This window comes from Martes martes (assembly GCF_963455335.1).
Source record: "Martes martes genome assembly, chromosome: 2".
NCBI lineage: Eukaryota > Metazoa > Chordata > Mammalia > Carnivora > Mustelidae > Martes > Martes martes.
In genome coordinates this window covers 60,854,684-60,867,964 of record NC_137889.1, presented here as the reverse complement: position 1 = coordinate 60,867,964, position 13,281 = coordinate 60,854,684, and the positions used below count along the sequence as shown (strand labels likewise).

Sequence of the window (13,281 nt, the reverse complement as noted above, 5' to 3'; positions counted from 1 at the left end):
TAGCCAAGGAGAATGGCTGTACCAAGTAGAGAGGAAAGGAACACAGTTTCGGGTCTATTGTCTCACAACTTACAGAGCTGAAAGCTCCAAGGCCAAAAAAGGAATGTAAATACAAGGTAAAATTCCTGGTGAGAAAGCATTTTCTTGCCAATCATCACTTGACTCCTTCCCACTTTCTAAGGATGTAGTTCATGGGCTATATACACTGAGCACAAAAACATCTATTTAAATCCTCATAGTCTTTCCCTCCTTCTACCTATACCCTCTCTCTTATACACTACTGTAGAGAAAAAAAAGTCAATATGCAAAAACTACATAGTTAAACCGTGATAATCCAGTAATAAAAGAAACCACACAGCCCATGAATAAAAAAGTGGGAAAATTAAAAAACAGGAAAAAAACTTGTAACGACAAGATGACAGAGTCACAGTACAATAATAATATGGTAAACATTATTATGCTATCATTAGTCACTAATGAATAGAAGCTTTATTTAGTCGCTGTCATCCTCAAAGCATTCCATAACTTCAGCAGAGGCTAGGTAATTAAGCAACTTACTCAGTGCCAAAGGTCTTAGACCTCAATGTTTTCAACATTTAAAATAGGAACACTGCTTCCCCCCCCCACCCAGGTACAAAGGGACACCCTAAATACGGAAGTGGATGAGAATAAAACTTTGGATGAGGGTATTAAGATTTGTTCTCCATTAAGAATGTTTTCAGGGCAGAGAAGCAAACATGGTGTGTGTCTAAGAGACATACTGAATTTCCAAGAGAGATTTTTCTGGAATATAATGACACTTACCTGTGGAAGAAATGCTTGCAAAAACTTCCTGCAGGGAAGGCAGGAGTGTGGAGGGCTCGGCCTTCCAGATGTTCTGCAGCAAGTTACTCACTTTTGTCACCTGAGAGACATATTCCCGCAGCTCCTTCTCCTGGGTGGACACGCACTGGAAATGGCCTATCGTTCGAACAAGCTGTTGACAGAAGGTGATGGACAATTTTCCCTTGGGGATGCACTGCACGAAGTCGGTCAGGAGGTCGCTCAATCGGGCACACAGTTGCGGCTCCGGCCTCTCACACACCATACGTAACACCTCTACTTGCAGCAGGCTGAAGAGGTCCAGCACCGATGGGCAGCTCATGATCAGCTTCAGGCCGTTGTGAATGTAGTCCAGAATGGCTACGTCCTTCCTGTCCAGCGAGTGGTAGCCCTGCTGAAGGAGGCCCAGCACGAACGTCTTGTTGAAGAAGGACTCGAATTCTGGCCGGTGGTATCGTGCATAGGCCTCCAGCACTTGGTGCCCCACCTGCCGCTGAAAGGGGTCTTGGCCCTCCAGGATGAGCCGGGTGGTCAGGTCAAACATGGCTTCACACTGCGCCTCGTCTAGCCAATGTTCCGCCGATTCCACCACCTTCCGCACAATCACCCGCTTTAGAGGCAGTGGGTGCGAAGAACTCACCAGGCCCTCCAGGATCTTGTCCATTGTCGCCAAACTGCAAGGCCGGGGCCGGGAGATTAGGAGCGGGGGGCGACAGTCCCGACGTGGGGCAGGAGAGTCCCGCGGCACAGGTGAACTTGGAGCGCCGCAGCAGCAGCGGGACCGACCACCGCCACCGCAGTCTCAGCAGCCACATTTATCGGGCAGAGGGGTCCATCCAAGCCCGGGCGGGAGGTGGCAAGCCTGAGGAACGCAAGAACCGGCAGCGCCCGCGGCAGGCCTAGGGAGCCAGAGGCTCGCACTCAGCCGCCGCCCCGGGCCCACGCTCCCTCTCAGCATCAGCGCCGAGCGGTTGGCGAGGACCCCCGGCGGCGGCGGTCACTTAAGGCCCATGGCTGTCCCCCAATAGGTGGAGGAAGCGCGACTTAGCGTCCCGAGGCAGGTGTGGACGTCCGGGCTCAGCAGGTCGTAAGATGAAACCAGCCTTAGGTTGAGTCAGAAGCCGCTGTCACTGAAAGTGCCGGGTCAGCCCCGGAGAAGATAAGGAGGCGAACCCTCCTTGACCCGGATTCAGAAGTTCCCGCAAACAGGAAGTGAAAGACCTTTCCCTCGGGAAAGGCCCGCCCTCCGGCCCTACAGCCCTAGGGCCCCCCGCCCCCCAGCCCCCACCTCTCTATCCTCTTCTCCCATTCCAAACCCTCCCCAACTCGTGGCCACCCTCCAGGCTGCGCTCCCGCCGCCTCCCCGCCCCTCCTCGCCTTGCCCCGCCCCGCTCCTTCGCAGCTGCGCAGGTGCGGCCGCCTCCAGTGGAGTCGCACGGCGACGCTCGCGTCATTGGGGAGCGTGTGTCGAGTCACAGGCGGTTTTCTGGGAGGTGCGGCCGGGAGCGGACGCTGAGGAGGTGGCCACGATTTTAGTATTCCCACCTTCCGACCTCTGTAGGTTCTGTGCCGGTCAGGTGACTCGTGAAAGCCTGAGGAAGTGCTATTTGTGTAAAATTTTGGGAAAACGTTTTGGAAACGAGAGAAAAACATTTGGGGAGAAAGTAAGGAAGAGAACTCAAAACTGTGATTGAGGAGAAATGGTTTAGGTCTTGGCTCCTTCATCGAGAAAGGAGCTAAGGCTCCTAAATGTGAGTGTCTTCAGTGTTGTGGTTATTAAAGTAAGAACTGTACTGGCAGTTGCGTGCATTTAGTGAGGGCCAGTATGGGTAGGGATTTGTTTTGTCAAGCCTCTAAGTATCTTTTTAGTGAGCTTTTGGGTCATATTGAAAAACTAAAAGGTGGGAACCTGGGTGGCTCAGTGGGTTAAAGCCTCTGCTTTCGGCTCAGGTCATGATCCCAGAGTCCTGGGATCGAGTCCCGCATCGGGCTCTCTGCTCAGCAGGGAGCCTGCTTCCTCCTCTCTCTCTGCCTGCCTCTCTGCCTGCCTCTCTGCCTGCTTGTGATCTCTGTCTGTCAAATAAATAAATAAATAAAATATTAAAAAAAAAAAAAAAAAGAAAAACTAAAAGGTGTCCAAACAATGGAAGAGTAAGGAAAATGTGGCAGGTGAGAAAGAATGAAAGGTATATATTTGCCCATGTCATCTCGAAGAGTACTTTGAAACTAGAAAACCAGGAGAAAATTTCACAGTGTTTAATACCTCATTTTGTTGCACTTCACGCGCTAGAGTAAATAGTGGTTTGCGGATATTGGTTTATAAATTGAAGGCTTGTGGTAACCTTGTGTCAAGCCAGTCTGTTGGTGCTGTTTTTTGAACTGTATTTGCTAATTTTGTGGCTTTGTCACATTTTGGTTTTTGTAATATTTCAGACTTTTTAATAATTACTTGTTAGGGTAATCTGTGAGCAGTGATTATGATTCACTGGAAGCTCAGATGATGGTTAGCATCTTTTAGCAGTACAATATTTTTAAATTAAGGTATGTAGTTTTTTAGACATAAAGCCATTGCACATTTAATAGACAACAATATTGTGTAAACGTAGCTTTTAGATGCCCTGGGAAACCCCAGAATTCATTTGACTCTTGTGATACTTACTTCATACATACTGAACCTACATTATCTCTGAGGTATGCCTTTATGCGAGCATGCTGACATTGAAGATGGTTTACGATAAACAGCTACAGTTATGCTTGTACTTTTTCAAGTTAAAGTCCAAAGATTTCCAATAAGAATATAGTCTTTAATCAGAGGCCTTTAAATTGTAAAGAAAAATAGCATAATTATAGCCCTGTTCAGCTTTAGCTAATATAGTTGTGAAATTAGGCATAAATGGCCTCCAATAATGACAAAACTTAAATGGCTTAAGATAGAATAGAAATAAAATAGAAATATTTTCCAATAGAAAAATGAATAAAGTATGTTTTTCTTTTACCAATTTACAAAATGATTACGCCAACATATTTAACATGCCAATTGTGGTAATCATAAGAATAGCAGTTTAGATGAGAAAGGAACCAGGTAGAGTAAACTTTTGGACTGAGTTTGTAGGAAGAAATTGAAGATAAAAGAGAAATAAGGCAGTTGATGAGTCTAAAAGACAACCATGCTAGAGCGCAGGAATAACTTTGGAACGTTTCCTTTTCAAATAGATAGAGGGTAAAACTACAGAGGAAAGTTGTACTTTACTGGGAATGGTGCCGTATTGGAAGACAAAAATAATATGAAAAGTGAAACATTAAGAGGAATGAATGGTAGGCCTGTGAATTGGGAGTAGCAGAGATTTGGAATTAGCCTTAGTTAAGGATTTGCTAGGGAGCCAACTGAAGATGATTGAAGATTGCTGATTAACAGGAGTGAAGTAATTACTCCAAAATAGGCAGGAAAAAAAATACTGGTTAGTTAAAAACTTAACAGATCATTAATAACATTTCTTTTTTCTGTTAATATTCTCTCTTGAGAAATTGAATGTTGTAAAATAAGATGTCTGAGAGAACATAGTGCAAGTTGTTCTCAGTCTGCATAACACAGATAACATAGTTTCATACTATCAGGCTTCCAAAAGCACCATGACTCAGTGTTTTGTTTTTTTTTCCCAAAAGATTTTGTTTATTTATTTGACAGAGAGAGAGAGATCACAAGTAGACAGAGAGGCAGGCAGAGAGAGAGGGGGACGCAGACTCCCCGGCCGAGCAGAGAGCCCGATGCAGGGCTCTATCCCAGGACCCTGAGATCACGACCTGAGCCGAAGGCAGAGGCTTAACCCACGGAGCCACCCAGGCGCCCCATGACTCAGTGTTTTTAAAGTACTTCTTGAGTGATAGATGCATGAAGTAAAATAGTAAGTTTTTATGCTCAAATAGTCAAAGCATGTTTTCCTATATTGCCATTGGTAAAAAAAAAAAAATGTACACAATATGCTGTTCTGTTGTTTTAAGATTTCATTTGAAAGTGATTTTACATAATTGATTTTATCCCACAACTAAAAGTTATATACAGTACCATGTTCTTGTTCAACATCTTAAAATATTTTCAAAAGTCTGTGGAAAGGTTTTGCTGAAGTGTGTTATGCCCCTAAGCATTGAATTAATAGGTGCTATTGCTACAGGCTTTAAAATTTTGTATAAAATTTTACTCTAAGACTCCAGGTATGAATTAAATGGTTTTAGAAATATCTTAGATCTGAAAGTAGGAGCTGTGATGGGGGTGAACGAGAAAAAGCTCAGGATAGGGAAATATCATTTATTAAACACCCTCTGTTTTCCTGGGACTCAATATAGTATACTTTATTCTTAGTCTTCAAAACAGACTTTGGAAGTAGACATCAGTGGATACATTTTACAGACAAGGTAATGAAAGCACCACAGGTTAAATAAATAGCTATTAGTTGAGAAGTGTGTGGTGCATTTATATATTTGTGATAGGCAAAGAGGAAAGACATTTTCAAAGGCAGTGGTTAGAGTTGGCCAACTGCAACACCACTACTATGAGGTTATGAGGTTATTTATATTTCTCTATAGAATCAAAAGCAAACTCATTGTGTAGATTAGAAAGAACTGTGATTAATAAATCATCTTGTGAATAATTACTAATAATCACTTTATGCATTTTATGTTCATGTACATTTTTTAAATTAAAAAGATGGAAAGAAATATACCAATCACTGGTATAGTGGGGTGATATGTTTTATGATTTCAATAACGCACACCAACTTAACCTAACAACTTTTATACTTGATCTTAGCCGAAAGGCCGAAAAGCAATTCCCTAACAACTTTTAAAACTGTCAGTGCTTCCTATCGTATTTAGAATAAAATTCAAGTGATTCAGGTGCCTACTATTAACTGCAAGACTTTACATGAAGTAACTCTTGAGTCTTTTCCTACTACTCTCCTCCTTACAATGTGAGCCGTACTGGCCTTCTTATGGTTTCTTCCTTGGGTCATCCTCTTTCAGGTCTTTGGGCTTTTGTACTTACTGAAATTTTCTTCTCTGGCTACTATAATTTAAGTCTGCTCAGAAGTCATCTCCTCATAGGGTCAGTTCTAGATTATCTACCACTCTATTATGTTACTCTGTTTATTTCTTTATAGTACGTAACCATCATGTGAAATTAACTTGTTATTTAATTGATTGCAGTCCTTTTCTTTCCTCTAAAATCTAAGCTCCATGAGGTCAAGAAACCCTAATTTTCTCAGTAACCTCCATATCTAGTAGTTAGAACAGTATCGGGCACAAAGTAAACAATTTAATAATTTATTGAACAAATGAACTTATTATTTTTTAACAAAATGAAGGAATTATTTTAAAAATTCCAAGAAATCAGCAAAATAACTTAAAGTAAGTTCAGCAAGTTCTCAGAATACAAGATAATAGACAAAAATCAATTATACTTTTATATACTAGCAATGAACACATGGGAACCAAAATAAAAAATGTAATACTATTTACAGTCCCAACAAAACAATTTAGGTGTAAGTTTTGTAAAACATGGGCAGGACTTACACTGAAATTGACAAAACACTTATGAAAGAAATAAAGGAAAATATAAATATATAGAGATGTGTATTGTGTTCATGGATTGGGAAACTCATAGTAAAGATGCTAATTGTTCCCCAGCTGACATACAGGTTTAACATAATTCCTATTATATCCCAGCAAGATTTTTTTTTTTTGAGATACAAGAGTATTCGAAAATTTATATGGAAAGGCAAACTGAAATTGTAACAATAATTTTGAAAGAAGAGTTAAGTGGGAAGAATCACTTAACCCAAATCTAATACTGTATATTACACTAATGAACAAAATGTGGTGCTGGTAGAGGGATAAACACATAGATCAATATAACAGGTTAGACTACTCAGAAATAGACAGACACGAATATGGTCAACTGAGTTTTGGCAAAGATGCAAAAGCCATTCAATGGGGAAAGAGTAGCTTTTTCAACAAATGATGCTGGAGAAATTGGATATTTATAGGCAAAGAAAAAACCTTGACCTAAACTTCACACCTTATACAAAAATTAATTCGAAATGGATCATAGATTTAAATGTAAAACATCAAATCATAACACTTTTAGAAGACATAGGAAAAAATATTTGGGACCTAGGGCTTGGTAAGAGTACTTTGACGTAATACTAAAAGCAATCAATAAATTGGACTTCATCAAAAAATTAAAAACCTTCCCCAGTGAAAGACCCTGTTAAGAGAATGAACAAACAAGTTATAGACTGGGAGAAAGTATTTGTAAACCAGATATCTGACAAAGACTTATATCTAGAATAAAGAACTCAGGGAGTTCAACAATAAAAGGTTTTAGTGTATCTGATGATGCTATCAAGAGAGTGAAAAGACTAAACATGAAATGGGAGAAAATATTTGCAATAAATTGGACTTCACCAAAATTAAAAGCTTTTAAGAAAGGATGTAAATATTCATTAATAGATGAGTAGATAAACAAAATAAGTTATATCTACACAATATCCAGCCATAAAAAGGAGTGAAATACTACAACATGGATCAAGTTTGAAAACATGCTAAGTGAAATAAGCCAGACATAAAAGAACAAAAATTACATGATTTCATTTAGATGAGGTACCTAGAAAAGTCAAATTCAGAGACAGCTGAATAGAAGTTACCAGAGGTTAGCGGAAAGAGGAACTTGGGAGTTACTGCTTAATGGGTACAGAATTTCTGTTTCGGAGGATAAAAGTGTTTAGGATAGTGGTGATGATTTCACAACATGTACTTAATATTGAACTGTACACATAAAAATGGTTAAAATAAGTTTTATGTATTACTATAGTAAAGAGTTTTTAGAAAATGGGCAGTAAAAAAATTAAGCAATCCATAAAAAGCAAAAAACATGAAGACATTGCACTGAAGAGTATACACAGATGGCAAATAAGCACAGGAAAAGATGTTCAATATCAGTAGTCACTAGGGACATACAAATTAAGACCATGAGGTATCATTACTCACCTCTTAGAACAGCTCAAGTAAAAAATAGTGTCTATGCTAATGCTGGCAAGGATGCAGAGAAACTGGATCTCTCATACATGTTGGTAGAATGCAAAATCATTCAGCTACTCTGGGAAATTATTTGGCAGTTTCTTAGAAATTAAATACCCAACTACCATAGACTGAGTCATCAAAGTGGGTTTTTATTCCAGAGAAATGAGAACTATGTTTGTACAAAAACATACAAATATTCATAGCAGCTTTATTTGTAATAAGCAGTAACTAGAAACAACCCTAATGTTTGTCAGTAGGTGAATGACTAATCAACTTGTGCTACATCTGTACCATGGCATACTAATCAAAATAGGAACAAACTCTTGATAGACACACCACTTGGATGGGTCTCAAGGACATTACGTTAAGTGAAAAAAGACAATCTCATAGGTTATGTAATGAGATTCCATTTATGTAACATTCTCAAAATGAAAAAAATAGGGATGAAGAATGGATTAGTGATTGCCAGAAGTTAGGGATGGTGGGGTTGGGGAAGAGGAAGGGTGGGTATGACTGTAAAGAGATAGCATGAGGATGATTTTTGTGGTGATGAAATAGTTTAGTGTATTAGCATGGGCTCTCCAGAGAAACAATGAATAGAAACAGAACTGTATGAGATTTATTATAAGGAATTAGCTCACACAGTTATGGAAACAGAAGTATTGGGATCTAAAGTTGATAAGCTAGAGTTCCAGAAGAGTCAATGCTGTAGTTCTAGTCTGTCTGAAGGCAGGCAGAGAAAATCAATTTTCTCTTATTCTGCCTTTTTCTTCTATTCAGGCCTTTATTGGATTGGATGAGGCTCATCCACATTGGATAGAGCAATTTGCTTTACACAGTCTAGTGAATCATATGTTAATCTCACTCAGAAATGTCTTTACACACACACCAGAGAATACTATTTGACCAAATATCTGGGCATTCTGTGGCTCAGTCAAGGTGACACAAAATTACACAGTTGTCAGTTTGGCACTCACACACATCTCCTTAACCATATTTAATCTCCAAATGAAACAATGACAAGATCATAATTTTACCAAATATCCTAAAATACTGTTTTCTTGCTTCCCTAGAAGAGGAGGTAAAATTTTTGAATGATACTTTCTCTTCTTTATATCCTATAATTTAAATACCAAATGATATAAAATCAATAATACTTGCACACTATATGTTCCATGTTACTTAAGGAAATAAGAGGAAAGACAAAATATTTGCTGCATATATATATATACATATATATACACACTAAGCAAATACTTCTGTTGTGCGTATCATGCATAGCATGCATATTACACACACAAACATATAACAAAAATCAGGAAAAATAATTAGGATAATTATGGTCCTCATTTCTGTAACTGGTCATGTAGTTAGAGCTGGCATTTGTAAGAACCTTTTTCTCACTATTCCTTTTACCTTCAGCAAGCACTTTAGCTGGTTATGGTTCTTTGCCTAGTAGAGTGATTCAAACCTTTATTCATGAAGAGTCTGGTCCATTAGTGGTCCTATTTTGATTGGATTCTTACAGACTGACTGTAATCACTTAGGGAGTACAGTAAGAGATGCCTTAAAGTATCTCTCATATTCTGAACAGAGTACATTCCTTATGTCTAGTGTAGACTAGCAGCCTGATTTCCCCTTGATGGTCAGGTTCAATCAAGCACAACATCTCTTCTCCTTGCCTATTGAATCATTGGTTTGAGTTGTCCAGTGTGGTCCAGTGACATTCTCAACTCTTAGTTCATTGGAATCATTGTTGTGTTTCCTGGTGGAAGCATTCCTCCATTTGGATCCAAGACTTCTGAACTAGCAGAGCATAATGTCTCAGTAAGAGGGAACAAAAATTTTGCTAGTAAGTCAAGTAATAGTGAGTGGTGTCACTCCTACTTCCACCCCTTGGTTTCTGGATCTGTGAATCCTGTCTGTAGGAGAAGCAGCATCATATATCAGATGTTGATTTAGAGAATACACAGACTTCTGGAGAACTTTGCTTTAGCCCTGCAAGTTGTCACCTAGTTGGCACTGTAATTGAGTCTTCAAAATCTTACACTGTTCTGTCAAGCCAGCTGCTTCAGGAAGGAGGTGGGGAACAAGAGAAGACCAGTGAATTCCATGAGTATGGGTCCATTGCTACACTTTGTTTTGCTGTGAAGTGAATTCCTTGATCAGATGTAATGCTATGTAGAATACCATGGATGTGGGTAAGGTATTCTGTAAATTCATGGATGATAGTTTGGGCAGAAGCATTGCATGCAGAGAAGGAAAACCCATATCCAGAGACAATGTCTGTTCCAGTAAGAACAAAATACTGCCCCTTCCATGATGGAAGCAGTCCAGAGTAATCAGTCTGCCACCTGGTAACAGGCTACCACCTCAGGGAATGGTGCCATATCAGGGATTAATGTTGTCTTTTCAATTGACAGGTTGGACACTCAACAGTGGCCATAACTAGGTCAGTCTTGGTAAGTGGGAATCTATATGCTAAACCCATGATAACCTCCATCCTTGTCACCATAGTCATTTGTTCATGAGCCCATTGGACAATGCCAGGGGTGGCTGGGGCGAAAGTGATTGGCCACAGTCTGTGAATCAGTATGTAATCATGTCTGGCCATTTCTCCTTCCAAGCAAAGTGAATAATCAGGTGCACCGTTCAAAGTTCTGTGCACTGGGAGGGTTTCCCTTTACCATTGCCCTTCAGGGATGTCCCAGAAAAAGGGAACGTAGTGCTCCAGCTGTCCACTTTTGGGTGGTGTCTGCGTATTGTCCAAAACCATCTGTACACCAGGCCAGAATCTTCCTCTGTCAACTGATTGGAGGGAAATCCCCATGAGGCCTTGGTGCAGGCTGGGAGAGAGAAGGTAGCGTGGCAGGAGTGAGGACCATGAGCATTTGGACCACTTTTACAGGTAGCTTTTGCCTTCAGGGCCTGCTTGAGCCTAATCACATACATACCATTTTCACTTGATAATGGAGTACTGCTATATGTGCCACATTTGTGCCTTGGTGGGTCAGTTAACACCCAGTTCACGATTAGAAACTCAGGTCACACGGTATCCTGGTGGCTCATGGTTGTGCATTTTGTTTCTATGAAGTCCCAGTTGCAGGCCAGGAGCTGTTTTTCAGAGTAACTATCTGCAGAAGATGGCAGAATTTTGCTTTAAAATCCTAGGGGCTTGTGTTGTTCATTTCTAGGGACTTGCAAAAGGCTCCAAATAGCATCTCTATCTACCACTGACCTTTCAGGCTCACTGGATGTGGTGGATTATATGATGCAAGTAGCAGAGCTGCTTGTACAGCCACCTGGACCTTTTGCAGAGCCTTCTGTTCTAGACCCCAATCAAAACTAGAAGCTTTTCAGGTCACTCAGTAAATGGGGTAGATTAAAATGCCCAAATGAGACAAACCATGAGAGACTGTGGACTCTGAGAAACAAACTGAGGGTTTTAAAGGGGAGGGTGGTGGGAGGTTGGATGAGCCTGGTGGTGGATATTAAGGAGGGCATGTATTGCATGGAGCACTGGGTATGGTACATAAACAATGAATTTTGGAAAACACACACACAAAATTAAATTAAAATTAATTAATTTTTTAAAGAACCCTCCCAAATGAAGAATATGTTGCCTTCCAAATCCAGAGGCCCACCAAGGGTTCTGCCTCTTTTTTGGTTGCACAAGTCAATTTATTTATTTGTTTCCTCCAGCCATGTTTACATGCACAGGTGCAAATATGGAGTAGGCAGAGAATTGGACTTAAACATGGTTGTGGTTTAGCCAAATACAAAAAGATAAGAGAAGGGAAGGAGAGTTAAGGGTATATGTGGTATATGCAAGGAAGTGATTATGATTGACCATGCAATTTAAGGTGGATAGAATCAATGAACCGTAGATTTTTGTAGGGTCAGAGACTTGTTGGAATTCTTCAAATATAGGTAGTTAAGCTAGAAAGATAGGAGATGGTGGTCAGAAAGTGGGATGCCTCAAATTGAGATGATTGAGAAGCTGTAGTTATTAGGGATGACAAAGGTGGAGGTATGGTCATGTAAGTAAATAACAGGAGTAAGTTGGAGGATAAAATTGGAAGAGAGAAGGTCAAGGCACTGAATGACAATGCATTGGGTGGATCATGTATGTGGGCATAGAAAAGTGAAATTTATGACAGGAATAGGGTCTGAGACAGTATTGGGGAGTTAGGAAGTAAAATCTTCAAGGAATAGGGTGGAGGAAGACAAGATTGTTCCAGCACTGCAGCAAGGGAATGAGAATTAGTGCTGTAGTTTGATGTCATGAAATTTAAATGGAACATGTTTATGGTGGAGGGAAGAAGAATGGTATGGGAGGAGCAACAAAAAATGAGAATGTCATCTCTACCTCCAGGCCTTCTAGTAGTAGAGTTAGGACTTTGAGCTGCAGAGAAAAGGGCTGAAGGCTTGATCAGGTTTTAAAGCAAAAAGTGAAGAGAATGTTCCAAGAAGGCCATTCTGCTGATGACTGAGTCTCAAAAGGCCCAGGTATTATTTCAGGTATTGGATGGGGATAAGAAATGGGGCCAGTGGGGCACCTGGGTGGCTCAGTGGGTTAAAGCCTCTGCCCTCGGCTCAGGTCATGATCTCAGGGTCCTGGGATCAAGCCCCGCATCAGGCTCTCTGCTCAGCAGGGAGCCTGCTTCCTCCTCTCTCTCTGCCTACCTCTCTGCCTACTTGTGATCTCTTTCTCTATCAAATAAATAAATAAAATCTTTAAAAAAAATGGGGCCAAAAAAGGGGATATTCAGAGCCTTATGGGAATTAGAGTCTTGAAGATGAGAGTTTACTCAGGCTTTTTTTGTGACAACTGAAATCAACATGCATAAAAGGCATTCTGAAATTAATCTTGATGAAAGTCTTTGATAAAAACTTTAAGTTCAGAATTGAAGCTGTAATGAACAAATGTCCCCCCCTTTAGTGCCTATTCAAGGACAAACTTGGGCTCAGATTACTCATGAGTGAAATACCTGTTGGCAAAGTATCTACCTTGAAGGGTACAGGGTGGTATATGAGGTTATGAAGGAATCTGAAGACCTTGAAGATAACCAAGGCTTATTATTCATTGTCTTCATTTTACATCATATGGCAACTATTGCTGCTATATCAAAGACTTTCATTATCATAAGGGGATTTTTCTCAAAAGCTAAGCAATAACTTTTTCCCTCTTACCTGAGAAGAGTTTATATAATAGTAGCATCTTGATTTGTAGACATTTTACCTATTGTTACATTCAAAACAAAATTTTAAACCTTGAAATTTAATTTTTAAAAGTCACCAAAGATTAAAGCAGTCAGAACTGGCTGAACATGAATTTGGAATAAAGAAACAGTAGGGGAACTCCAAAAATGGCCCTAAAAAATG

The 13,281-nt window shown here is 40.2% G+C and overlaps 1 protein-coding gene across 1 annotated transcript in view; it reads right to left on the bottom strand.

Moving 5' to 3' along the window:
• Window positions 1-2,013, bottom strand: part of USP38 (ubiquitin specific peptidase 38) — a 33,372-nt gene extending 31,359 nt beyond the window's left edge. Inside the window, exon 1 of the mRNA XM_080796603.1 lies at window positions 805-2,013. Coding sequence (XP_080652729.1) covers window positions 805-1,486 — 682 coding nt within the window. The 5' untranslated portion in view covers window positions 1,487-2,013. The remainder of the gene's footprint in view (window positions 1-804) is intronic.
• Between the last annotated feature and the right edge of the window lie 11,268 nt (window positions 2,014-13,281).